The sequence below is a fragment of the Pan paniscus genome, chromosome X, assembly GCF_029289425.2.
Source record: "Pan paniscus chromosome X, NHGRI_mPanPan1-v2.0_pri, whole genome shotgun sequence".
NCBI lineage: Eukaryota > Metazoa > Chordata > Mammalia > Primates > Hominidae > Pan > Pan paniscus.
Genome location: NC_073272.2, coordinates 154,244,203 through 154,272,017, shown reverse-complemented (window position 1 = coordinate 154,272,017; position 27,815 = coordinate 154,244,203). Strand labels below are relative to the sequence as shown.

Genomic DNA, 27,815 nt, shown 5'->3' with positions numbered 1-27,815 from the left:
TTTGGCAGAGACGGGGTTTCCCCATGTTGCCCAGGCTTGTCCTGAACTCTTGAGCTCAAGTGATCCAGCTGCCTCGGCCTCCTAAAGTGCTGAGGTTACAGGCGTGAGCCACCTCCACTAGCCAAAGCTGGTTCTTTATAAAAGGTCAACAAAACTAGCTATTAATAGATGGGCAGGGCATGGTGGTGTGCACCTGTAGTTCCAGCTACTCAAGAGGCTGAGAGGAAGGAGAGTCGCTTGAGCCCACGAGAGTTCGAGGCTGCAGTGAACTATGATTGCACCACTGCACTCCAGCCTGGGTGAAAGAGCAAGACCCTGCTTAAAAAAAAAAAAAGTACAATCAAGTTAAAGTGGAGTCATTAATACTGCTTCTACAGAAATAAAAAGAGTGACAGTGTACTATGAATAACTGCATGCCAACAAATGGACTAACCTACAAGAAATGGATAAATTCCTAGAAACAGAAAGCCTCACAAAACTTAATCAGGACAAGAAAATCTGAATAGACCTACAACTAACTAGTAAGGAGACTAAAGCAGTAATAATAAAAAAAAACGCCCAATAAATAAAAGCCTCATTCGTAATTACTACCAAACATTTAAAGAAAAATTAACAACAGTCTTCTTCAAACTCCTCAAAAAAAAATTTTTTTTTTCTCTACAAGGTCTCGCTTCCTCTGTTGCCCAGGCCGTAGTGGCACAATCTCAGTTCACTGCAAACTCTGTCCCCCGCGTAGCTGGGACTACAGGCACGTGCCACCACGCCCAGCTAATTTTTGTAACATTCTGCACAGGGGATTGCCATCTTGCCCAGGCTGATCTCGAACTTTCTAGGCTCACACGATCCGCCTGCTTTGGCCTCTCAAAGTCCTGGGATTACAGGTTGGAGCCACCACGCCCGACCTCTCCAAAAAATTTAAGGTGGAACACTTTGAAACTCATCCTATGAAACCAGCATTACACTTTTGATACCAAAAGCAAATACTACAACAAAACTATAGACCAGGCCAGGCGCGGTGGCTCACGCCTGTAATCCCAGCACTTTGGGAGGCCGAGGCGGGCGGATCACGAGGTCAGGAGATCGAGACCATCCTGGCTAACACGGGGAAACCCCGTCTCTACTAAAAAACAGAAAAAATTAGCCAGGCGTGGTGGCGGGCGCCTGCAGTCCCAGCTACTCCGGAGGCTGAGGCGGGAGAATGGCGTGAACCCAGGAGGCGGAGCTTGTAGTGAGCCAAAATCGTGCCACTGCACTCCAGCCTGGGTGACAGTGATACTCCGTCTCAAAACAAAAAAAGAAAAAAAAAAACAAAAAAAACTGTAGACCAATATCCCTTATACTGATGCAAAAACCATCAACCGCATACTAGCAAATTCAACAGCTCATTTTTGTTCCAATTCGTACTCAGTTTCCGGTTTCTTTTACTTTATTTTTTTAGAGACAGGGTCTCACTGTTTGCCAAGCTGAATGCGAACTCCTGGGCTCAAGCGATCCTCCCTCCTCAGGCCCCACGTACTGAGACTGCAGGCGTGAGCCACCGCCCTCAGCTGGGTTTAACTTTTTTTTCTTTGAGGCACGGTCTCGATCTTGCCCAGGCTGGAGTGCGGTGGCGCAATCTCAGTTCACTGTAACCTGAGCCTCTCAGCCTCCCGCGTAGCTGGGACTACAGGCACGTGCCACCACGCCCAGCTAATTTTTGTAACATTTTGTACAGAGGTTCACCATCTTGCCCAGGCTGATCTCGAACTAGTTTCTAGGCTCACACGATCCGTCTGCCTCGGCCTCCCAAAGTGCTGGGATTACAGGTGGCAGCCACTACACCCAGCCACTCCAAAAAATTTAAGATGGAACACTTTGAAACATCCTGTGAAGCCAGCATTACACTTTGATACCAAAACCAAATACTACAATACAACTAGAGACCAATATCCCTCAAACTGATGCAAAAACCATCAACTGCATACCAGCAAACCCAACAGCACAAGCAAGCCTCCTGCCTCAGCCTCCCGAATAGCTGGGAGTGCAGGTGTGCGCCCCCATGCCCGACTCATTTTTTATTTTTATTTTTTGGTAAGAGACGGGGTTTCGCCATGTTGCCCAGGCTGGAATTTTAATTGCTTTTTATCCTCACATCCTGGGTTAGAGTCGCTCATTCACCCTCGGGGATCCAGTACAACTGCTTACCAGGGAAGCCCTGCTCCCCGCTAAAATGAAAACCACAGCTAGCCCAATCTGATCCCAGTGACATTCCCCTGCCACCTCAGTCCAGTCTGGATCCTTTGTCTCCCAACTGGAGATCTTGGCGACCTCCAGAACTTTGGCCGTGGGTAAATTGAGGGGCGGGCTCCAGAACCTGCGGCCGACCAACCAACCGACCGACCCTTGGTTTGGCGGGAATAGTGCCTCGCTGCCATCTAGGGTGCTCGACCGGGCCCCAACAGCCCAAGACAGGGCATTACGACACAGCCCATTGTGCCTCTGAAGGCTCTCCCTTCACCACACGGCCTCACGGCCACCAGGCCTGAAGCCACTGGGCCCGTGGCCCTGCATGACCCAGACTTCAATGAGGAGAACTTACCCGGAGCTCGTGGAGCATGTGGCCCTGATGGAATGGATTCGCAAGCGGCTGGCCATATCTTGCAACACCTGCAAGGTGCCCCTGTCGGGTCTGGCCTCCTCCCGCAACTTAGCCCTCGCCTCAGCATCCGCCATTAGTCCAACCCCTTTGGAGTCTGAAGACCCACTCCTACGTCTCCGGCGTCTGAAGAGCGAATGGCGCGTGCGAGCTGCCCAGTGCATTTATGTGATGTCGGTGCAGCTCCCTCCGCATGCCTCGTGCCACTGCCTCCGCCTGCCGCTCCCTCCGCCTGCTGCTCCCTTCGCAAGCAAGTCAAGGGATCTGGAATGTTTGTGACTTGCATGTGCACCGTTATTGAAAATAGTCCCATTCTCATCTTCTCTCCTGCAATCTCAAAAGGGCTCCCTCCGCGCGGGTGCAGGGTCTTCTTTCTCTGCACAAAAAGTTCCGGCACTAGCTGTGTGGTGCCGCACGTGTCAGGGGGTGGTGCTGCACGTGGGACGTGCAGCTGCAACCGTAAAGGTGGGGGAGGGAGGGAGCTGCTGTGGCGCAATTTTTTGTTTCGCGATAAATGGTCACCTCTCCCCCACAATAGCCCGGGCTATGGCGGGCAGGGTGGGGGTGGGGCAGTGCTCAGGGTTCTGAGACGGTTGGCGCCTGCGCCAGCCTCCTTCCCTTTTTTAAAACATTCTATGAGGCAAGCCCCGTGTGATTGTTGAGGAGGAGTTAGCCCATTGCCAGCCTGTGACGTGACTGACTCGAATGGACCCTGGTAACTAGGGAATGTGCTCGCCCTCTGTCTGAAATGCCCCATGTCCGGTGGTGCCAGCACTAGCCCCCATGTCGGTCTCAGAGAACCTTCTCCCCACCTCTGAGGTGACCTACCGACCCAGAACTCGCATGGCTCCCAACGGCGCCAGCTCCACAGCGCCGTGCCCAAGTCCAGACATTCGGGATCCCAAGTGCTGTCTCTTGGTTCAAAAATGCCGAATTTCTACGTGAGCTCAAGTCAGGCCGCCTGGTCGCGCCACAGGCTGAATGCCCTTGGGTTCCCATGTTCTGCTGGGTTAAAGGGAATGTGTGTTTACATTTTTTTTTTTTTTTTTTTTTGAGACGGAGTCTCGCCCTGTCGCCCAGGCCGGAGTGCAGTGGCTCGATTTTAGCTCGTTGCAACCTCTGCCTCCTGGCTTCAAGCGATTCTCCTGCCTCAGCCTCCCGAATAGCTGGGATTACAGGCATCCGCCACCACACCTGGCTATTTTTTTGTATTTTTAGTAGAGACGGGTTTTCACCATGTTGGCCAGGTTGGTCTCGAACTCCTGACCTCAGGCGATCTGCCCACCTCGGCCTCCCAAAGTGTTGGGATTACAGGTGTGAGCCACCACGCCAGGCGGTGGTGGGCACCTGTAATCCCAGCTACTGGGAATCTGAGGCAGGAGAATCGCTTGAATCCGGGAAGCGGAGGTTGCAGTGAGCTGAGATGGCGCCACTGTACTCCAGCCTGGGCGACAGAGCAAGACTCCGTCTAAAAAAAAAAAAAAAAAGTGGCTGGGCACAGTGGCACACGCTCCTGTAATCCCAGCACTTTGGGAGGCCAAGGTGGGTGGATCACCTGAGGTCAGGAGTTCCCGACCAGCCTAACGTGGTGAAACCCCGTTTCTACTAAATACAAAACAATTAGCTGGGCTTAGTGGCACATACTTGTACTCCCAGCTACTTGGGAGGCTGAGACAGGAGAATCGCTTGTACCTGGGAGGTCTAGGTTGCGGTGAGCCAAGATCGAGCCATTGCACTCCAGCCTGGGCAACAAGAGCAAAACTCTGTCTCAAGAAAAAAAATTTAACAGGCCACCTAATTGCGATTAAAAAAAAAAAAAAAACCCTGAATCTGTTTAGATTCCCACTTGCAGGGTATGTGACATCACCTTCTGCCACATTCTCGCCAGCCCTGGACATTGTTAGGCTTTTTAATTTTTGGCGTTCTGGTGGATGAGAAAATAGTATTTAATTGTTGCTTTTCGCTTACTATTCCCGGATCACCTTGCAATTACATGTTTTATTATACGTTTACTCTCTTTTGTTTTTCGTCGTCTGAGATGTCCGTGGCTACCCTTTAATGTCTTTATATTGGGTTATTTGCTCTTAGTTTACTGATTTGCAGTTCTTTATATATTGTGTTGATTAGCCCTTTATCTATCAGATATATTTCAAGCCTTTTTTTTTCTTGTTTGCTTTTATTTATTTATTTTTTGAGATGGGGTCTCAGTCTGCCACCCTGGCTGGAGGGCAGTGGTGCGATCACGGCAGCCTCGACATCCCCGGGATCAAGCGATCCTCCCGTCTCAGCCTCCTGGGTAGCTGGGACTACAGGTGTGCACCACCACTCCAGGATAATTTTTGTATTAATTTTTTTTTTAATAGAGACGGGGTTTCGCCATGTTGCCCAGGCTGGTCTTGACCTCCTGGGCTCAAGAGATCCACCCACCTTGGCTTCCAAAGTGCTGGGATTACAGGCATGAGCCAGCACACCCAGCCCTTGTTTTTTTTTTTTTCTCCCCCTTTCTTTCTTTTTTTTTTTTTTGATTAATCAAGTCCCATTTTTTTCTCCTCTTGGTTATTTGGATGTTATGTACATATGTAGCTTCTTTTCTAGTGATTACTTTTTTTTTTTTTTTTTTGAGACAATCTCACTCTGTCAGTCAGGCTGGAGTGCAGTGGCGCAGTCTCGGCTCACTGCAACCTCCGTCTCCCCGGCTCAAGCAATTCTCCTGCCTCAGCCTCCCCAGTAGCTGGGATTACAGGTGTGTGCCACCATGCCCGGCTAATTTTTGTATTTTTAGTAGGGACAGTGTTTCACAGTGTTGACCATGATGGTCTCAAACTCCTGACCTCAAGTGATCCACCCGCCTCGGCCTCCCAAAGTGCTGGGATTACAGGTGTGAGCCACCACGCCCGGCCCCACCCCCTCTTTTTTTTTTTGAGACAAGGTCTCACTCTGTCACCCAGGTTGGAGGGCAGTAGCACAGTCACAGGTCACTGCAGGCACAGTAATGCTGGGCACAAGTAATCCTCCTGCCTCAGCATCCTGAGTAGCTGGGACCACAGGTGCACACCACTGCCCTGGCGAGACTTGCTTTTTAAACAGTTGTTGAATTCTTACATTTGTCAGTGGTGTACTGAACTCCTTCATGTCTAAAAATGTCTTTAGTCTAACCCCACAGTTGACAGTTGGGGTGTAGAATTTTAGGCTGGGAAATCATTTTTCCCTCAGAATTTCGAAAGCAGCACTTCATTGTCTTTTTTTTTTTTTTTTTTTGGGACAGAGTCTTGCTCTGTCGCCCAGGCTGGAGTACAGGGGAGTGATCCTCGGCTCACTGCAACCTCTTGGGTTCAAGCGATTCTCTTGCCTCAGCCTCCCGAGTAGCTGGGATTACAGGCGCCCACCACAATGCTGGCTAATTTTTGTATTTTTAGTAGAGACAGAGTTTCCTCATGTTGGCCAGCCTGGTCTCAAACTCTTGACTTCAAGTGATCCGCCTGCCTGGGCTTCCCAGAGTGCTGAGATTACAGGTGTGAGCCACCGTGCCCGGCCAGCACTTCATTGTCTTCTAGTTCCCCATGCTGTTGCTGAAGTCTGAAGCCATTCTGACTTCTGATTCTTTGAATGTGACCTATTTTTTTCTCTCTGACAGTTATTCTCTCAGTGTATCAAAGATATCAGTCAACTATCTTCTGGATTGCATTGATGCTATTGAGAAGGCAGCCTGCAGTCTAAAAGTCATGGTTTTAAAGGTAATCAGCTTTTTTTCCTCTGGCTGCTTTTAACATCTTGTGTCGGCCGCGGGTGGTGGCTCATGCTTGTAATCCCAGCACTTTGGGAGGCCGAGGTGGGCGGATCATTTGAGGTCAGGAGTTCCAGACCAGCCTGGCCAACATGGTGAAACACTGTCTCTACTAAAAATACAAAAATTAGCTGGGCATGGTGGCGGGCGCCTGTAATACCAGCTACTTGGGAGGCTGACGCAGGAGAATCGCTTGAACCCGGGAGGCAGAGGTTGCAGTGAGCCGAGATCACACCACTATACTCCAGCCTGGGCGACAAGAGCGAAACACTGTTTCAAAAAAAAAAAAAAAAAAATCTCCTGTCTAGGTGTGGACCTATTTCTGTCTTCCCTGCTTAGGATTTATTGGGCTTCTTGAATTTGTGAATTTGTGTCTTTCTTCAGTTCTGGAAAGTTCTTAGGGAGTTATCTCTTAAAATGTTGCTGCTGTGGCCGGTCGTAGTGGCTCATGCCTGTAATCCCAGCACTTTGGGAGGCCGAGGTGGGTGGGTCACCTGATGTTGAGAGTTCGAGAACAGTCTCGCCAACATGATGAAACCCCATCTCTACTAAAAATACAAAAGAATTAGCTAGCTGTGATGGCACGCGCCTGTAGTCCCAGCTACTCGGGAGGCTGAGGCACGAGAAGTGCTTGAACCCGGGCAGCAGAGGTCGGCCGTGAGCCGAGATTGTGCCACGGCACTCTGCCTAGGCAACAGAGTGTGACTCCATTTCAATTTAAAAAAACAAGAAAAATATGTATATATTGCTGCTGCTTCATTCTGTCTGTCTTCTCTCTCTGGTGTGACAATTGGATTTTTGTTAGACCTACTCATGCTACCTTCCATGTCTTCTATTTTTCAAGTTTTCTATTTTTTTGTGCCTCTGTGCTGCATTCTGGATACTTTTTTTTCTTTCTTTCTTTTCTCTTTCTCTCTCTGTCTCTCTCCCTCTCTCTCTTTCTTTCTTTCTTGGGATGGAGTTTTGCTCTTGTTGCCCAGGTTGGAGTGCAGTGGCGTGATCTCGGCTCACTGCAACCTCTGCCTCCTGGGTTCAAGCCATTCTCCTGCCTCAGCCTCCCAAGTAGCTGGGATTACAGGTGCCCGCCACCATGCCCAGTTAATTTTTTGTATTTTTTAGTAGAGACAGGGTTTCACCATGTTGGTCAGGTTAGCCTCAAACTCCTGACGTCAGGTGATCCACCCGCCTTGGCCTCCCAAAATGCTGGGATTACAGGCGTGTGAGCCACCGCGCCCGGCCTGGATACTTTCTTTAGCTCCTCTGTACAATTTACCAACAGTCTCTCCAGCCATATCAAATCTGCCATTAAATCCATCAATTGAACATATTATTATTTATTATTTATTTATTTTTTGAGACGGAGTCTCACTCTACCACCCAGGCTGGAGTGCAGTGGCGCGATCTCAGCTCACTGCAACTTCTGCCCCCCGGGTTCAAGCGGTTCTCCTGCCTCAGCCTCCCGAGTAGCTGGGACTACAGGCGTGTGCCACCACGCCTGGCTAATTTTGTATTTCTAGTAGAGATGGGGTTTCTCTGTGTTGGTCAGGCTGGTCTTGAACTCCCGACCTCAGGTGATCCGCCCGCCTCGGCCTCCCAAAGTGCTGGAATTACAGGTGTGAGCCACTGTGCCAGGCATTTTTTTTTTTTGTATTTTGTATAGACGGGGTTTCACCATGTTGGCGAGACTGGTCTTGACCTCCTGACCTCAAGTGATCCGCCCGCCTCGGCCTCCCAAAGTGCTGGGATTACAGGCATGAGCCACCACACCTGGCCTATATTGAACATTTAAATAGTTTGAAAACTGTGAAATCTGGCATATGTATATAAAGGTGCAGAAAACACTGATGTATGTTTTAAGAAGTAACGATAAGGTGAACACACATTTAACCACTACTCAGGCCAGGCACCCCAGCCTCCACAGTCACCCCAGTCGTAATCCCCTTCTCCCGCTCTAGTGGGAACCACCATCCTGGGGTTTCTGTTGCCAACATCCATGCTGCTCTTTAGCTTTCCTGCCTGTGTAGTCATCCCTACACAATATTGTTTAGTTTTGCCTGCTCTTGGAATTTATGTAAACAGAACCATATATAGTATGGATTTTCTGTCTGGTTTCTTTTGTTCAACATTATGCTTGTGAAATGCATTCATGTTTTTCAAGGCTGTAGTTCATTCTCATTGCTGTACAGTAGTATGTTGTTGCATATATTACAGTTTACTTACACTTTCTGGGCAGGTGGTTTGTTGCTAGTTGTTGGATATTGAGAACATCAGTGTACTTGCCTCCTGGGAATATCGCCTATGAATGCAGTTGCTGGATCATTTGGTAGGTATATCTTCAACTTTGTGATACTGTCAAGTGGTTTTCTAAGGTGGCTGTAGTACAAATTTGCTTCCCGCCAGTAATGATTGAGAGTTCCTGTTGCGCTATATCCTTGCCAACTCTTATTGTTGTTAGTCTGTCTGAGTTTGACCAATCTACTGGGTACATAGTGGTATCACTTTGCATTTTAAAAATTGAGGTATAGGCCAGACGCAGTGGCTCACACCTGTAATCCCAGCACTCTTTGGGAGGCCGAGGCGGGAGGATCACTTGAGGTCAGGAGTTGGAAACCAGCCTGGTCAACATGGTGAAACCCTGTCTCTACTAATAATACACGAATTAGCTGGGTGTGGTGATGCACACCTGTAATCCCAGCTACTCGGGAGGCTGAGCCATGAGAATTGCTTAAACCTGGGAGGCGAAGGTTGTAGTGAGCCGAGATTGCACCACTGCACTCCAGCCTGGGTGACAGAGTGAGACTCCGTCTCAAAAAACAAAAAAGTGGAAACAGAACAGAGGCTGCACCTGAGCTGCCCCCCACCTCCCTCTCCTAGCTCCTTGCTCTGGTGGGCTGGGTTCCAGCTATGCTGCTCTTGCCATCTTTATTTTAGAGGTAAGAAAACTGAGCCTCAGAGCAGTTTATTAACTTGCTCAAGGTCTCAGAGTGGTAGAGCCAGGATTTGAACTGGGCTCTTCGTCAAAGGCAATGTTAACCCCCTCACCATGTGAGAGACTCATTCTTTTGTGTTACAATAGAATTTTCTGCCGTAGACTGTCAGCTGTATGAGATCAAGGAATGTATCTGGCTTCTGTACCACGTGGTAGGCACTCAGAGAAAGTATGTGTTGAATGAATGATTGGATGAATGAATGAACCTGTTAGGAGGCAAATCTCTCTGCCTAACCCTTCCTGTCTCCCTGGGAGTAGCAATACAGCAAGCTGTAAGAGTTAACGGAAATAAGCTTATTCCATACTTTACAAGAACAGTTCTTTATAAATGAGACCCACAATTGGTAATTTTTGGAAGAGAAAATAGGAGTGCAGTGCAAAAACAGGCAGATGTAGAAGGGAGTCTGGCCACCTGTGGGTCTTAGTGAGGCACACATGTAGAGCAAGGAGTCAGACGCTGAAAAGGAGGGGAGAGGGGCCCTGAAGATGAGCATCACCTCCTCAGTCTGCGTCGGGCCCATCTTGAATGCACAAATCTTGCGTGTGTAAGTATCCATGCATATGTGGAAGTGTTTTATGGAGTCATAACGTGTCCAATTCTCCCACACTTTGCAGCTCACAGAGCACCGTATTGTGATTTCTTGTTTCCCAATGTAGGCGGAACACACCAGGAGCCCCAGCGCAACCCTCCCCTCCAATGTGCCTTCATGCCGGTCCCTGTCATCCAGCGAAGACGGCCCCAGTGGCCCTTCCAGCCTCGCAGATGGGGGCCTAGCCCACAACTTACAGGATAGTGTCAGGCACCGCATCCTCTACCTCTCAGAGCAGCTGAGAGTGGAGAAGGCCAGTCGGGATGGCAACACTGTGAGCTACCTCAAGCTGGTATCCAAAGCAGACCGGCACCAGGTGCCGCACATCCAGCAGGCCTTTGAGAAGGTGAACCAGCGCGCCTCTGCCACCATCGCCCAGATCGAGCACAGGCTCCACCAGTGTCACCAGCAGCTCCAGGAGCTGGAGGAAGGCTGCAGGCCCGAGGGCTTACTGCTGATGGCAGAAAGCGACCCAGCCAACTGCGAGCTACCCAGCGAGAAGGCCCTGCTTTCAGAGCCCCCCGAGCCAGGTGGGGAAGACGGGCCGGTCAACCTGCCTCATGCCAGCAGACCCTTCATCTTGGAGAGTCGCTTCCAGAGCTTACAGCAGGGGACGTGCTTAGAGACAGAGGATGTGGCCCAGCAACAAAACCTGCTGTTGCAGAAGGTAAAGGCAGAGCTGGAAGAAGCCAAGAGGTTCCACATCAGCCTCCAGGAGTCCTATCACAGCCTAAAGGAGAGGTCTCTGACTGACCTGCAGCTGTTGCTGGAGTCCCTTCAGGAGGAGAAGTGTAGGTGAGGCCTTGGCTTTGGGGACTGGAAGCAGAGGAGGAACCGCTCCCAGGAGCCACCTATGGGAGGGTGAAAGGGAGCCAGGACAGGAGCCTGGAGAGCCAGGGTGAGGGGCCAGTTGGAAGAGCAGGTCCATGCTTCTTTTAGCGACTGGGCCCTGCAGTGGGGCGAGCCAGCCCTCTCCCTGCAGTCCCACACCTGCCTTGACCCTTGCTGGCGAAAATGCTCCAGCTTGGCAGCCCCTGCCAGGTGGTTGCAGCGGCACAGCGGCTGGCCCTGACCCTGTGGTGGCAGGGGACAGCATGGGGGTGGCAAGAGTCCGGTAGACACCTGGCACTAGTTAGGGAGGTGGCGTCCTTTGGTCCCAGTCGGCTGGGAAGGTGGGAGTCAGGACCGGAGTCGCCTCGCCAGCTCTGGTCTCTTCACATGTGCTCCTAGCTGAGCTGGGGCACAGGCCGGGTCTCAGATACTTATTTCAAAAATGACTGCCTTCTGGTGAATGCTTTCTCCGCACCGTGCAGTAGCTCGATTTTCTTTTTCTTTTTTTTCTTTTGAGATGGAGTCTCACTCTGTCGCCAGACTGGAGTGCAGTGGCACGATCTCGGCCCACTGCAACCTCCACCTCCCGGGTTCAAGCGATTCTCCTGCCTCAGCCTCCCGAGTAGCTGGGACTACAGGCGTGCACCAGCACATCCGGCTATTTTTTGTATTTTTAGTACAGGCGGGGTTTCACCATGTTGACCAGGATGGTCTCAATCTATTGACCTCGTGATCCGCCTGCCTCAGCCTCCCAGAGTGCCGGGATTACTGGTGTGAGCCACCTCACCCTGCCCTAGCTCGATTTTCTTTCCCTCTAAGATAAGGCTAGGGCCTACCAATTGGAGAAAAAAAAAAAAAAAAAGGCAAACCCAATCTCTCAACGGATTCTCTCCATTCCTATTGGGACCGTTCTCTGGGTTTCCATGGGCCCTCAGGGGGTGCCACATTCTGTCCCCCTCGCTGCAGTCTGTGGCTAATTAACGCCAGTCCCTCCAGCGTCCTGGCTAGGGAGGCAGTGATTCCCTTAGGTGAGCCAAGATTCTCAGCATTTGCATGAAAAGAAGAACTCCGCAGTCCTTTTAGTGCCTGATGCAGGGGAAGAGGCGTGTGGGAATCATCCTCTTTAGTTTCCCCAGGGAAATCTTGCCAGCGTTTACATGGCCTAAGAATCTGTTAAAGGACAATCAAAGAATATTACAGGGCAACCACTATCAATGAGATGACTAGTCAGAGTCACAGGCGTCTCTTGGAGATTATTTTCATAGGACATGGCAACCAAATCTAAAATGTTGGGAGCATCAAAGACCCTTTTGTGAAAATCACACTTACCCGGTCAGCTTTCTATTAAGCAACAGCAGAACTTGGTGGCAGTTACAAACTTCCCCGTATGTTTCCAAGCCACAGGGGCCAATGAGAATGCTGTGCTCAGGTAAACTCTTAACCCCTCTCAAATCCGAGTCTTTCGCCCCCTCTTGATACAGGGGTGACTACCGGGGAGCAGGGCAATACCTCTGTCTCTCCCCCTCTCAGACTTTTGCTGCAAATTCTAGAAGCCTGCACTTCTGACCCGGTACCCCCCATTGGACTGTGACATGGGATTTCTGGTTGTTTGCTGCAGCAGCGAGCCTACCCTTACTAATGTTCATCGTGAGCAGAAAAGCAGGTCTACAGGGCCCAAATTTACTAGGAGGAGAAAGGGCTGATGATGATTTTTCACTGTTGTCACAGGCTCGTAACTGAGCTGGGGCACCAGGTTAAGCAGCCTTGTTCTTTGGCCCTCAGACGCCTACTTTATGGTTGGGGAAGCAGAGTCTCACAGAGGCACAAGCAGGCTACGTGGCTGCTAAGTGCGGACCTGAGAGCATTTCACCACACCCTGGCTGTGTGGCTAAGTTAGATGCAGGGGACACAGGAGTTCATGGCATTTTAAAAACATATACTTCCGTAAAATCTTCTTCAAAACTTTTACATGATCTGGACACAGAAGTGTTTCAACCAGCCAGGCTCCCTGTGACTGTTGCGTCCCCTCTGGTGCATCACAAACTGAGAATCCATACTGCAAGTCCTGTGCTGTTTATCACAGTTAAATCCGTTTGCTTTCAGGAGGGCTGTTGTGGTTTTTATCATTATGGTTTCTTTTTAATTTGGTCTCGGCATGTCTCTACTGAGAGTGGCCATAGCCGAGATACCCAGTTTCTAGGAGATCCCTGACCCGTGGGAAAGTTAGGTTCGGATGTGTGTGTCGGGGGAGCCACAATGAGGAGGCAGACGAAAATGCATGAAACAGCAGAAATGGGCTGGGCGTGGGGGCTCACGCCTGTAATCCTAGCACTTTGGGAGGTTGAGGTGGGCAGACTGCTTGAGCTCAGGAGTTTGAGACCAGCCTGGGCAACATAGTGAGACCTGGTATCTACAAAAACATCAAAAAATTAGCTGGGCGTGATGGCGCGTGCCTGTAGTCACAGCTACTCAGGAGGCTGAGCGGGAGCGGGGATCCCTTGAGCCCGGGAGGTTGAGGCTGCAGTGAGTCATGATTGCACCACTGCACTCCATTCTGGGTGACAGAGCAAGACCCTGTGTCAAAAAAAAAAAAAAAGGAAAAAAGAAATGTATGACTCAGATCGAAGAGATGTTAGGTGTGCTGATGGGAGGCAGAGGGGAAGTCTGGAGGCAGCAGGGAGCTGATTGAGCTCATCAGCTGTGCAACAGCGAAGCCCAGAACGGAAGGGCGGGGAAGCTTCCGGGGCTGTGCCTGTATTAAGGTCACAGGGTGTGAAGTGATCCCACAGGCTTTCCTGCGGGGGTTGTGGATTGGCTGGTTTAAAGAAAACATGCACAAGGAGGAAACTGATTTACATGACTCTGGTGTTGAGCATTAGGTCTTATCGTGGTCAGCAGCCGTGGGATGTGTTGGGTTTTGGGTCAGTGAGGCGAGGACCACGTGGGCTATATCGCAAAGAATCGCATGACAGGGAGGGAGGGGTGTTATCTAGGGCAAAGGTGACAGGGTACAACTGCTAAAGTTGGATGCTGAGGCAGCAACTGTATTAAACGCATTTATGACAAGGGCTTACTTAAAAAAATTGATGTAGAATTCACATAATTTCACGTAATGTGAAATTAACCATTTGGAAGCATGTAATTCAGTGCATTAAGTACATCTGCAGTGTGGTTCAAGCATCACCTCTGTCCGGTTGTCTAACATTCTCATCACCCCAGAAGGAGACCTCCAGACTCACTACACGGTCACTCCTAGCCTCGGCTCCAGGCGTTCCCTAATCTGCTTTCTGTCTCCGTGGGTTTGCCTCTTCTGGACTTTTCATATAAATGGGACCATACAATATGTGGGCTTTTGTGTCTAGCTTCTTTCACTGTTTTCAAGGTTCACTAATGTTGTAGCACGGATCAGTACTTCATTCTCTTGACGGCTGACTAATATTCCAGTGCATGGGTAGACCACATTTTGTTTATCTGTCCATCAGTGGATGGAGATTTGAGTTGTTTCCACCTTTTGGCTATTGTGAGAAGCCCTGCGCTGAACACTCAGATACATGCCAGTTGTTTGAACACCAGTTTTCAATTCTTTGGGGTCTATAATCAGGAGTAGAATTGCTGGACCCTGTGGTGACTCCAGGTGTAACGTTTAGGGGAGTCTTCCCACAGCAGCCGTGCCGCTCCATCTTCCCACCAGCAATGCAGAAGGCTTCCAGTTGCCTCACATCCTTGCCAACATTTGTTGTTATCCTTTTTTTTTTTTTCCAACAGATGTAACTGTGAAGTGGTATCTCATTATGAGGGCTGGCTTCTTTTTTATTTTTCCTGAGTCTTTGGATAGGCAAAAGTTCGTTCGTTCTTTCTTTCTTTCTTTCTTTCTTCTTTTTCTTTTTCTCTCTTTCTTTCCATCTCTCTCTTTCTTTCTTTTTCTCTCTTTCTCTTTCTTCCTTTCTCTCTGTCTCTCTCTCTCTCTCTCTCTTTCTTTCTTTCTTTTTCTTCAGGGTCTCTGTTGCCCAGGCTGCATGCAGTCATAGTTCACTACAGCCTTGAACTCCTGGGCTCAAGCGATCTTCCTGCCTCAGCCTCCCGAGTAGCTGGGAGTACAAAGCATGTGCCACCATGCCTGGCTAACTTTTTTTAAATGATTATTATTTGTAGAGATGGGATCTTGCTATGTTGCCCAGGCTGGTCTTGAACACCTGGCCACGGCCTCCCCAAGTACTGGGGTTACACATGTGAGCCACTGTGCCTGGACAGTTCTTACTTTTTAATGCATTTTTTAATTGATTGTGGTAAAAAAAAAACCCACAATATATTCTTTTTGATTCTGCGAAGTGCAGGGTCTCTATCACAGCAACAATTAGACTCAGGAGGCTTGGGGCTGGCCCTGGGGTCTCCTCCTTCATGAGGTCTGGGTTTGTGGGTCCTTGCAGAGGACGTTCCTGGGTCCTGGAAGGACTGTGACTGCTTCCGCTGGAGTTGCTTGAGGCCCCTGGTAACTCTCCTCTCTGTGTGCTGAGGAGAAGCACGGGCGTCGCGAACTTGATGATTCTGGATGGAAGGGTCTTTGCCAAGCTTCCCTTTCTTTCTTGTGGAAATAGGAGGAGCTTCAGATCTCCGAGAAGATGCACAGGGAGCGGCCTACCTCCTCAGCACAAGCCAGTCTCCTGGGGGACCAGAAGGCCCCGGTCCCTCAGTTTCTCCGTGGGTCAGGAGGAAAGAAGGCTTGAGAAACTCAGAAAACGTTCGTTGGTAGAAGAGATGGCACCCAAGGAAGGCATGGGGAGCCTTCAAGTAAAAGTCTCGACTGGCCAGGTCTCATCTGGGCACCTTGCATGGAGAGTTGCAGGAGGCCCCCTCTAGCCTCCTAATGAGCCAGGGGGCTCTGGGAGGGTCTTGGGGGTCCTTCCCCATCTCTTACAGGATGCGCAGCTGACTTCTGCTTGATGGTGAAAGGCAGTCAGGTTTCAGTCTTGGCCCCGTAGACAGGGCATGGACAAGTCCTGGAGTTGGGGGTGTGGTGCCAGCAAAACCATCTTTACTCTCTGGGGTCCATAGCCAGTCCCAGCCTGCCCAGCCCCACCCTCCTCCTTCACCTTTGTAGCCCGAGTGGTCAATGCCTGGGGTAGATGGGTTGCTGGGACATCTTTGTTCTTTGTTGGATGAGTAAAATGGTCCTGGGAGAAAACCCGACTGTGAGGAGCACATTGCTTCTTTTTTTTGTCTTTTTTATGAGATGGAGTCTCACTCTGTCCCCCAGGCTGGAGTGCAGTGGCACGATCTCGGCCCACTGCAACCTCCGCCTCCCCGGTTCAAGCGATTCTCCTGCCTCAGCCTCCCGAGTAGCTGGGATTACAGGCACACGCCAGCATGCCTGGCTACTTTTTGTATTTTTCAGTAGAGATGGGGTTTCGCCATGTTGACCAGGGGTCTCGAACTCCTGACCTGAAGTGATCCACCCGCCTCGGCCTCCCAAAGTGCTGGAGCTACAGGTGTGAGCCACCACACCTGGCTGGAGGACATTGCTTCTTGCCCCATTTCTAGTTCCCTAGACCTGCCTTGGCATCAACTCATTGAAGGCTCCACTTGGTGACAAGGAACCGGCTTATTTGGAAACAGGGTCGTTGCGGACGTGATGAGTTAGGTCTGGATGAGGTCATTCTGCAGAGGGGTGGGCCCTAATGCAGTGTGACCTGTGTCCTGACAGAAAGGGGAGACGGAGACACGGACACACCCAGAGGGAGAGCGCCGTGTGGAGACAGAGGCTGAGGCCGACCTGCCGTGGCAGAAGCCAAGGAAGCCCGCAGATGGGCAGCAGAGCAGAAGCTGGGACAGAGGCCCCGAGCGGAGGCGCCTTCTCGGTCCTCGGCAGGAGCCCGCCCAGCCTGGGCCTTCCTCTCGGACTGCTGGACCCCCAGCCAGGAGAGAGGCCATATCTGCTGGGAAAGCCACTCAAAGTTTGTAACGCTTTGTGATGGCAGCCACAGGAAACTCCCACACTCAGCTTGTCCTTTAGGCTCTGCTCTGATGTCCTCTCCTCAAAGGGACTTCCCAGGCTACCACGTTCAAATGGCCTCTTCTTTTATTCTTTTGGAAGCGGGGTTTTTTGAAGTAAAGTTTTTGTTTTTTTGTTTTTTGTTTTTTTTTTAGATGGAGTTTTGCTCTTGTTGCCCAGACTGGAGTGCAATGGCGCAATCTCGGCTCACTGCAACCTCCGCCTCCTGAGTTCAAGCGATTCTCCTGCGTCAGCCTCCCGAGTAGCTGGGATTACAGGCATGCACCACCACGCCTGGCTAATTTTGTATTTTTAGTAGAGATGGGGTTTCTCCATGTTGGTCAGGCTGGTCTCGAACTCCTGTCCTCAGGCGATCCACCTGCCTCGGCCTCCCAAAGTGCTGGGATTACAGGAGTGAGCCACCGCGCCTGGCCTTTTTGAGGTAAATTTTATGCAGTGAAATTGCATTTAAGTTTAGGCATACAGTTTAACGAGTTTTGACAAAGGTTTACACCTGGGCAGCTAAAATCCCAATAAAGAGCTTTGCCACCACCCCAGAAAGTACCCTCATACCCTCTTCCAGTGAATGCCCGTCTCCCATAATTGGCCACTGTTCCGGTTTCTGTCACTGTAGCTTCATCTCCTTTTGAACTTCATGTAAGTGGAATCGCACGGCACGCAGTGCTTTGCGTCTGGCGGCTTTCGCTCCGTGGAATTGTTTTGAGATCCACCCAAGCTGTGTGAAGTGAGTAGCTCGTGGCTTCGTATTGCTTGGCAGCCTTCCATTGCATGGAGACGCCGCAGGTTGCTTATGCCCTGGTCCGCTGCCAGTTGGGGCGACTGAATAAAGCTGCTATGAACGTTCTCGCACAAGTCTTTCTGTGAACATATGCTTTCATATATGGAATTGCTAGATAACAGGGAAGTGTTATGTGTCTTAGTCCCACTTTCTGTTGCTGTAACAGAGTACCGCAGGCTGGCTGGTTTATAAAGAAAGGAAGTTCAATGTCAAGGCGCTGGCAGCTGGTGAGGACCTTTGTACTGCATCATCCTACGGCAGAAGGCAGAAGGGCAAGAGGGCGTGAGAGAGCGAGCGGGGGCCAAACTTTCATGATAACAATATTAATATTAATCGCCTCTTACCAGTCCCACCCTTTAACACCATCACATGGCCATTAAATTTCAACATGAGTTTTGGGGGGGACATGTACACCATAGCAGTATGCTTAACTTTTTAAGAAAGAGGAAGGCCGGGCGCGGTGGCTCACCCTTGTAATCCCAGCACTTTGGGAGGCTGAGGCAGGTGGATCACCTGAGGTCGGGAGTTCGAGACCAGCCTGAACAACATGGAGTAAACCCTGTCTCTACTAAAAATACAAAATTAGCCCGGCGTGGTGGCACATGCCTGTAATCCCAGCTACTCGGGAGGCTGACGCAGGAGAATCGCTTGAACTCAGGAGGCGGAGGTTGCGGTGAGCCGAGATCGTGCCATTGCACTCCAGCCTGGGCAACGAGTGAAACTCCATCTCAAAAAAAAAAAAAGAGGAACTGTTTTCCGACATGGCTATACCATTTTACAGTCCCGCTAGGAGTGTATAAGAGTTCCAGTTGCCAACGTTTGGCAAGATCAGTCTTTTAAATGTCAGCCTCTTAAGTTCAGCCACAACTTGGTGAAATTAGACTCCAAAATTTCATCACCCTAGCCCACGTTCTCTCGACCTTGGCACTGTCGACATTTTGGACCAAATGATTCTCTGTTGTGCGGGGCTGTCCTGTACATTCTAGGATGATGAGCAGCATCCCTGGTCTCCACTTACTTGATGCCAGTGGTGCCGTGAATTAATTTCCTGATGCTGCCGTGACAAATTGCCCCCAACTTCATGGCTTAAAATAATAGAAAGTTATTCTCTCGCAGTCCTGGAGGCTAGAAGGCCGAAATCCGTTTCACTGGGCTGAAATCAGGCGAGGAGGACACACTCTCATTGGAGGCTCTAGGCGACAAACTGATCTTTGCCTCTTCCAGTTTCTGGTGGCTGCCAAATTCCTTAATTTTGTGGCCACATCGTTCCTGTCCTGAAGGCCAGCATCTTCAAACCTGTGTTCTGTCTTCACATGACATTCTCGTCTGTGCGTGTCTAATGTCCTTTTGCCTCTCTCTCATACATGTGATTGCATTTAGGGCCACCAGGATAATCTAGGATGATCTTTGCATCTCAATACCCTTAAACTCACCACTTCTGGAAAGCCCCCTTTTTTGGTCATAGAAGGTAACAATCACAGTTTCCAAGGATTATGACACAGATATCTTTCGCGGAGGGGCTTTTTTTTTTTTCTTTTTTAGACAGAGTCTCGCTCTGTCACCCAGGCTGGAGTGCAGTGGCACGATCTTGGCTCACTGCAACCTCCGCCTCCTGGGTTCAAGCAATTCTCCTGCCTCAGCCTCCCAAGTAGCTGGGACTACAAGCGCGTGCCACCACACCCAGCTAATTTTTTTGTATTTTTCATAGAGACAGGGTTTCACCCTGTTGCTCAGGGTGTTCTTGAACTCCTGAGCCCAGGTAATCTGCCCACCACAGCCTCACAAAGTGCTGGGGTTACAGATGTGAGCCACCGTGCCCAGCCTAGGGGGGCAATTTTAGCCTACCGTGCCCCACCTATTTGTAACAACCAGAAATGTCTCTCCAGAGATTGCCAAATGTCCCTTGTTTGGGGGGGGGGGCGGCAAATTGCCCCTGGTTGAGAACCACTATCCTAGCCCATGAGACTAGTGGGTGTGTGACCCTGCCTCTGACGATTAATGCTGCTGAACCCCTTTTCATGTGCTTATCAGCCAATAAGTCTTTGGCTTGTTTTCAACTTGGATTGTCTTTTTATTGTTGAGTTGTCAGAGCTCTTTATATACTCCGGACCAGTCTTTGTCACTCCCCTACTTTTTCCTTTCTCGCAGCACTCACCGCCTAAACTGCTCTCCCTTGTGTAGGTATTCATTTGTGTTGTATTGTTCTCGTCAAAATATCAGCACATTCAGGTCGGCCACTGTGTCTGAGTGACTGCCCAAAGACATGTTGGCACATGATGGCTGTTCTGTGAGTACCTGTTTCATGGATCAGTCTGGATGCTTCTTTTCCTCCCTTCCTGAAGGGACCCAGCTCGCCCTCTGGGCTGCCTCCCTCCTCCATGTATGTCAGAACTCTATCTGCTGTGTCTTGGGAACATCAGGGCAGGGTCAGGAGGGCTGATTCTGGATTTAGGCCTGGCCCAGCCTCCTCTCTGCAAGGTATTTACTGAATGACCTTGGACGAGGTGCTTCAAGTTTGCGATCCTCAGTTTCCACATCTGTAACATGGAGGTAAAAATGATCCCACTATTGTTGGAACTATTGTGAGAATTAATTAATACTTGTGTGTAAGCCCCAAGTAGATGCTGATGGAACTGAATTTACAATTCCTTTCTGCTTCCTATGTGCAAACTAAGTCCTTGAAAGATCGTAAAGAAAAATGGGGCCAGATGTGGTGGCTTATGGCTGTAATCCCAGTGCTTTGGGAGGTCGAGGCAGGAGGATTGCTTCAGCCCAGGAGTCTGAGACCAGCTTGGGTAACAAAGTGAGACCATATCTCTGCAAAAAATTTTAAAAGTATTAACCGGACTTGGTGGCACATGCCTGTAGTCCCTGCTACATGGGAGGCTGAGACAGGAGGATCGCTTGAGCCCGAGAGTTTTATGTTGCAGTGAACTATGATTGTGCCACTGTGCTCCAGCCTGGGTGATAGAGGACAGAGTGAGAACTTGTCTCAAAAAAAAAAACAGAAAGAGAGAAAGAGAGAGAGAGAGGAGAGAGAGAGAGAGAGAGAGAGAGAGAGGAAAGAAAGAAAGAAAGAAAGAAAGAGAAAGAAAGAAAGGAAGAAAGAAAGAAAGAAAGAAAGAAAGAAAGAAAGAAAGAAAGAAAGAAAGAAAGAAAGAAAGAAAGTGGTTAATGGCTTTTTTTTTTTTTTGAGGTGGTGTCTTGCTCTGCTGCCCAGGCTGGAGGGAGTGCAGTGGCTTGATCTCAGCTCACTGCAACCTCTGCGTCCCGGATTCAAGTGATTCTCCTGTCTCAGCCTCCTGAGTAGCTGAGATTACAGGCATGCACCACCACGCCCAGCTAATTTTTGCATTTTTTAGTAGAGACGGGGTTTCATCATGTTGGCCAGGCTGGTCTCCAACTCCTAATCTCAAATGATCCACCTGCCTTGGCCTCCCAAAGTGCTGTGATTACAGGCGTGAGCCACCACTCCCGGCCAATGACTCTTGATAAATTCATCAATGGAGCACCCCAGGTTGATGAGCTCAGGGATTTGGCCAAGATCTCGACCTGACCCTGCCTTCCTCTTCTTTCCCTGAGTCAATGCCTCCTGGGTTTGTCATTCCTGCTGCCCTCTCCTCTCCACAGCATTACAGTGCCCCACTACCCCTTACTCTGGTTGTCTGTCACTTTCTAGCAGCTTCTCTAGGACCGTCTCCACATACCTGATGGTCTTGTCCATCTCTCATTCATAAATTGCTGGTAGAGTTTCAGAGATAAGAAGCTACTCAAGTCAGAAAGCAGACTGGTGGTTGCCAGGGACTGGGGTGATGGGGAATGGGGAGTGACTGCTGAATAGTATTTTTTCGAGGCGGTGATGAAAATGTTTTGGAACAATTTTTTTTTTTTTTTTTTTGAGACAGAGTCTCGCTCTGTCGCCAGGCTGGAGTGCAGTGGCGTGATCTCGGCTCACTGCAACCTCTGCCTCCCGGGTTCAAGCGATTCTCCTGCCTCAGCCTCCCGAGTAGCTGGGACTACAGGCGCGCACCACCACGCCCAGCTAATTTTTGTATTTTTAGTAGAGATGGGGTTTCACCATGTTGGCCAGGATGGTCTTGATCTCTTGACCTCGTGATCCGCCCGCCTCGGCCTCCCAAAGTGCTGGGATTACAGGCATGACTGCAGCCGGCCAATGTCTTGGAACTATTAATAGCCATGGTGGTTGCACAACACCACATGTGCTAAATGCCACTGAATTGTTCACCTTAAAATAATTCATTTTATGTTACATGAAATTTACCTCAATAAAAATTGAATAAAAAAGAAGCTGCTCAGGTGCCGAGTAGGCAAAACTTTCACTCTTGCTTTGTATTTCTGGCTGTATCCACAAGTGGGCAGTCGTGAAATTTTCTTATAGCCTCCTGTCATATTGAAAACGCCCGGAAGTGAATATGCCAGGTCTCCATGTTTTTCTTTCCCTTCTGGACACGAGGTCCTTGGGGGCATCCAGACCCTAGCTCCTCTGTCCCAAGAGTGTTCTGGTATGTTTCGCTTTCAGACAAGGCTCGGAGATAACAGGCTATGGTTCCTAGAGGCTTCAGTGTTGCTCTGTGACCTCTCAGCCCCAGGGATCCAGTCTCGGGCTGACTTTCCTCAAGGTATCTGCTTAGGGCTTTGTTGCAGGCTGGGGTCGTGTTAACTTGAAGGCACAAGAACTTCCATTTTTTCCCCGACTTCTCCTCCATGTCAGAGCATCCTGCATCTTGGGATCTCTGAGGAGGTCTGACCTAAGGTCTGATCTGCTCTCTGAACTGGTTCCTCTCATCCCTATTGCGTTGAAGCAAAGCACAGACATTATATCAGTTCATCTGTAAATATTTCAGTGTGAACCTGAAATATGGATCATTTTGTTAACATAGCCTAAATACCATACCAAAAATGTTTTAAAACAAGTCCACAATGTTAAATAGGCAGTCACTGTCACCTTATTGCCTCACACATGCCATCATTCCTTTTTATTTCTGAAGGAATTCTTTTTTTTTTTTTTTTTTGTGAGACAGAGCCTCACCCTGTCGCCCAGGTTGGAGTGCAATGGTGAGATCTCGGCTCACTGCAACCTCTGCCTCCCAGGTTCAAGCGATTCCCCTGCCTCAGCCTCCTGAGTAGCTGGGATTACAGGCATGTGCCACCACTCCCGGCTAGTTTTTGTATTTTTAGTAGAGACGGGGTTTCACCATGTTGGCCAGGCCGGTCGTGATCCGCCTGCCTCGGCCTCCCAAAGTGCTGGGATTACAGGCGTGAGCCACCACACCCGGCCCTGAAGGATACTTTTTGCTGGACATAGAATTCTAAGTTGGCACTTAATTTTTGGAAATAATAAGCATTTTGAACAAATCATTCCCTTCTGACTTCCATGGTTTCTGTTGAAAAGGCAGCTGCCAGTCTTCTTGTTGCTCCTCGGATCACAGTTTTGTTTTCCTCAGGCTCCTTTTAAGATCTTTTGTTTTTCTTTGTTGTTTAGTGGTTTTGCTATGATGATGTTTGGTGTGATTTTCTTTCTCTCTTCTTTTTTGTGCCGCTGACTCTCCCCTTGGTGTGATTTTCTTTGCATTCATCCTGCCTGGGCTTCGCATTGCTACTTGGGTTTATGGCTTGATGTCTTTTGTCAGTTTTGGACGCTTTCAGCCATTATATTTTCAAATAGTGACTCTGCCCTAGTCTCTCATTTCTCCCCTTCTAAGGCCCCAGTTACATGTATGTTCAACCTTTCCACTGTATCCCTACATCCTCTGGGTTCCTGTGTGAGCCGTCCTGGCGACTTTCCTCCCGCTTTCGCTTCTGTTTTGTTGGCTCTTCCCCCAGCTCCCCAGGGCCCCTTGCTTTGGCACATTTGCTCAGAGTGAGCTCATCCATCCTGGCCACATGCACCGATTGCACCTGGGCTATTGACCCCTCCTACAGCTGTTTCTCCGTCTCAGACTTTTCCTCCAAGTTGTGGGCCATGATTAGGCTCTAGCTCAATTTGCCAAAAGCAAATTCTCAGAAATGACCAAGAATATACTCTTTCTGGCTGGGCCCAATGGCTCACACCTGTAATCCCAGCACTTTGGGAGGCCGAGGCAGGCGGGTCACCTGAGGTCAGGAGTTGGAGACCAGCCTGGCCAACATGGTGAAACCCTGTCTCTACTAAAAATACAAAAAATTAGCCCGGCATGATGGCGCATACCTGTAGTCCCAGCTACTCAGGAGGCCGAGGCAGGAAAATCACTTGAACCCGGGAGGCGGAGGTTGCAGCAAGCCAAGATCGTGCCACTGCACTCCGGCCTGGGCAAACAGACGGAGATCCATCTCAAAAAAACAAACAAACAAAAAAAAAACACTATTTTGAAAAAAACAATAAAGTTTAGAACACTTTGTGTTGGAGAGGGTGGTCTTAACACCTTCGGTCTGTCTTGAGGGTGTCTGGGTTGACTGGTCATCGTTTTGTGTTCATAAGAGCATTCTCCAGAGTTGTCCATTTGCTTCTGTGACTGTAGGAGGTGGAGAGAGGGGGGTCCTTGACCAAGGAAGAGAAGGGAGCGTGGCTGCCAGAGGGCCAGGAGATGGGGGCCAGAGAGAAGGGGAGACTGAGAGAATATCCTTATGAAAATATTGTTTACTGACATCTGAATAGACTCTTCAAGAATGCACTGAAGAATATCTTCATGTATCTTTACCAATACATTGATGAAGATTGACTTCATATTCCTGAGGACAGTTAAAATCTTGAATGTTCTCACAGCTAGATCATTCATGTAAATGGAAAGACAGTAATGAGGAATCTATTTTCGGGGTGACCATCCTGCCGACCCACTCCCCCTCTCTGTGAGCAGTGGCCTAGTCCATGTTGTCCACCGACTCTCTTCTTAACAGGGACTTGGGGCAGAGACAAATGGAATATTCCTTGAAATGCTGCGAGGAACCGGCTTTTGACAAATTGGCTTTCAACAAATGAGCTGTCAGCTTATTCAGTGCCCAGGGGATTTCTCCGTGTGGGTGTTGGTCAAGTCCTTGGAGTGGGACCGAATAGAAGTCGTCACTGTTTTCCCCGTCTCTGTCAGCACCACCGTTTAGACCTCCTGCACCTGAGGCCTGCCGCCACCCTCCTGGGCCTCCTGGGGCGGCAGCCCTGCCAGTCTATGGGTTCCATCACGCTCTGGTGCCTTCTCTCTTCTACGTAAGCGGTGGTGCCAGAGCCCCCTCACTGGCCCCCTGGCCTCTGTCCTTCTGGCCCGTTCTTTGTGGTGCCAAAAGGGGAACTTCATAGAAGTTTTTAAATTATGAAGTATTTCAAGCAAAGGGAAAATGTAAGGATAACATAATTAACAGCCCCAGCTTTCTGAAATCTTAACATTTGCCATAATCACTTCAAATCTTATTTTTTTAGGAAATAAAACTTTAAAATATTCTGTTGAAGCCCTCATTACCCCTTTCCAGCACCATCTCCCTTCCTTGCTATTCTGGCCTTGCTATACTGGCCTCGCCATTCTCATTTGGGTGCTTATCTTTTCCATGCATGGTTTTATACTTTTACTACTTATATAATTATATACACAACAGGTAGTGATTGTTTTCTTTTAGAGATAGGGTCTCACTCTGCTGCCCAGGCTGGAGTGCAGTGGCGTGATGGCAGCTCACTGCAGCCTCGAACTCCTGGACTCAAGAGGTCCTCCTGCCTCAGCCTCCAGAGTAGCTGAGACTACAGGCGCATGCCACCACACCCAGATAATTAAAAATTTTTTTTGTAGAGACAGGGTCTCACTGTGTTGCCCAGGCTGGTCTTGAATTCCTCCTGGCCTCAAACAATCCCCTTGCCTTGGCCTCCCAAAGTGCTGGGATTGCAACTGTGAACCACTGCACCTGGCCTGCTTGTGGTTTTTTAACAGCTCTCTTGAGATATAATTTACATATTATAAAATGCACCATTTTAACTACATTTCAATGGTTTTTAGTAAATTTACTGAGTTGCGCAACTATTGCCATGACTCACTTTTCTCTTTTTGTTTAAATAACGGCTCTATTGAGATATAATTCACATCCCATAAAATTCACCAATTTAAAGTGTACAATTCACTGGTTTTTAGTATATTCACAGAGTTGTTCAACCATCACCACTATCTAATTCCACAATATTCTCTTTTTTTTTTTTTTGAGACGGAGTCTCGCTCTGTCGCCCAGGCTGGAGTGCAGTGGTGTGAACTCTGCTCACTGCAAGCTCCGCCTCCCGGGTTCACGCCATTCTCCTGCCTCAGCCTCCCGAGTAGCTGGGACTACAGGCGTCCGCCACCACGCCCGGCTAATTTTTTTTGTATTTTTAGTACGGACGGGGTTTCACCATGTCAGCCAGGATGGTCTCGATCTCCTGACCTCATGATCCGCCCGCCTTGGCCTCCCAAAGTGCTGGGATTACAGGCGTGAGCCACCGTGCCCGGTCCTACAATATTTTCACCAGCCCCAAAGCAACCCTGTACTCATTAGCAGCCACTGCCCATCCCCCACCCCCAGCCCCTGGCACCCACTAATCTGCTTTCTGTCTCTATGGATTTGCCTATTCTGGACATTTCGTAACTAATGGAATTGTACTGGAATCTGTGGTCTTTTGTGGCTTTTCAATCCTTATAGTCACCATGTTTCTATAGAGTAACTGCAGGCTAAACTGCAGGCTAGACTTCGTGCTCAACACTGGTCCTGGGGGATTTGCGGAACTGAAGAGCACACACAGATAGTTCACACTGTCATTTCTACAACTTCTAGTCTGTGGCTATTTTTGTAAAGCTGTTACAGAAGAGTAACTACATATAAAATACATATGAATATTGGTGTGCGTGTGGCTGGTGTGTGTTTGGGGTGTTCCCAGGCAGACCTGGAGTGGGAGGCAGGCTTTCCCTAGAGCCTGGGGAGCGGGGAGGAAGGCAGAAGCTGAACCCGAATCTAGTCTAGGTCAGGACCGCTCGCTGTTGGCATGAGCTCTGGGTGAGGTACTGAAGGAATCTCACTTTCTCTTTTGCTCCCAAGGCAAGCATTGATGGAAGAACAGGTGAATGGTCGCCTGCAGGGACAGCTGAATGAGATTTACAACCTCAAACACAATCTGGCCTGCAGCGAAGAGAGAATGGCCTATCTATCCTATGAGAGAGCCAAGGAAATATGGGTGAGAACCTCCTGGGGGAGCCTTGCAAGAAGACTGGAGGGATGAGCGAATCTATTCTGATACCCCCAAACCAAAGCAAGACACGGGTCCTCGAGCTGCCCCCTCCTGAGGGTTCAATGGCCACACACATTTGTTTCAGAGCTAGCAGCATCTGATCTTTACACTCACGCTCCGCTTCCCACCATCTGGCTTAGCTGCTTTTGCCACTCTGGTGCTGCAGTGCTCACCCGTGAGCCTCTGACTCGGGAGATCTGGGGTGGAGCTGCTTCTGCTGCGGCTGCAGGTGTAGGGAGCGCCCTCTCAGAACCCCTCCTTAGACCTGGCTTCCCTCTCCTCACTTTTCCATTCCCATAGCGCCCACCCCCGTCCCTGGGTAGCTGTGTCTTGACCAGGTCCTCAGCTTCGGGAGACAGTGGATGGGGGAGTGCAGCCGGGTCAGATGAAGCTTTCCCTGTTGCTGGAGGGCCTGCGCCCTCCCCTCTGCCCTGAATGTGCTCTAGGCTCTCTGCTTCCCTCCTCGAATACCCACTCCACAGTGCTTTCTGCTCACCCCTAAGAACTCAATAAACGACCACAACTCTGTGCTGACTTCTGGTGCGTGCATTTTCGTCTCCTGCAGGAGATCACGGAGACCTTCAAGAGCCGAAATATCCAAGCTGGAGATGCTACAGCAAGTCACCCAACTGGAGGCAGTGGAGCACCTCCAAAGCCGTCCCCCGCAGATGTTGTTCAAGTTCCTGAGTCCGCGCCTCTCACTGGCAACTGTCCTCTTGGTCTTTGTCTCCACCTTGTGTGCCTGCCCCTCGTCACTGATCAGCTCACGCCTGTGCACCTGCACCATGCTGATGCTGATCGGGCTTGGGGTCCTGGCCTGGCAGAGGTGGCGCGCCATCCCTGCCACAGACTGGCAGGAATGGGTCCCCTCCAGGTGTAGACTGTACTCCAAGGACTCTGGGCCTCCAGCAGATGGACCTTAAGGGGCCAGGAGGGCCACCTGCCTTAGCTTGCTAGCTCCCTCCCTCCTCC

General features: G+C 49.7%; 2 protein-coding genes across 2 annotated transcripts in view; one reads left to right on the top strand and one right to left on the bottom strand.

The window, feature by feature from the left end:
- Window positions 1–8,544, bottom strand: part of TKTL1 (transketolase like 1) — a 41,434-nt gene extending 32,890 nt beyond the window's left edge. Inside the window, exon 1 of the mRNA XM_003804720.6 lies at window positions 2,579–8,544. Within this exon, the coding sequence (XP_003804768.1) occupies window positions 2,579–2,799 (221 nt within the window). The 5' untranslated portion in view covers window positions 2,800–8,544. The remainder of the gene's footprint in view (window positions 1–2,578) is intronic.
- Window positions 6,358–27,766, top strand: LOC129395218 (testis-specific protein TEX28-like). The gene is given in 5 exon segments (XM_055106185.1): window positions 6,358–6,369; window positions 10,066–10,793; window positions 26,654–26,789; window positions 27,409–27,435; window positions 27,437–27,766. Coding segments are annotated over 5 exon segments (1,233 nt in total).
- Window positions 27,767–27,815: the final 49 nt, after the last annotated feature.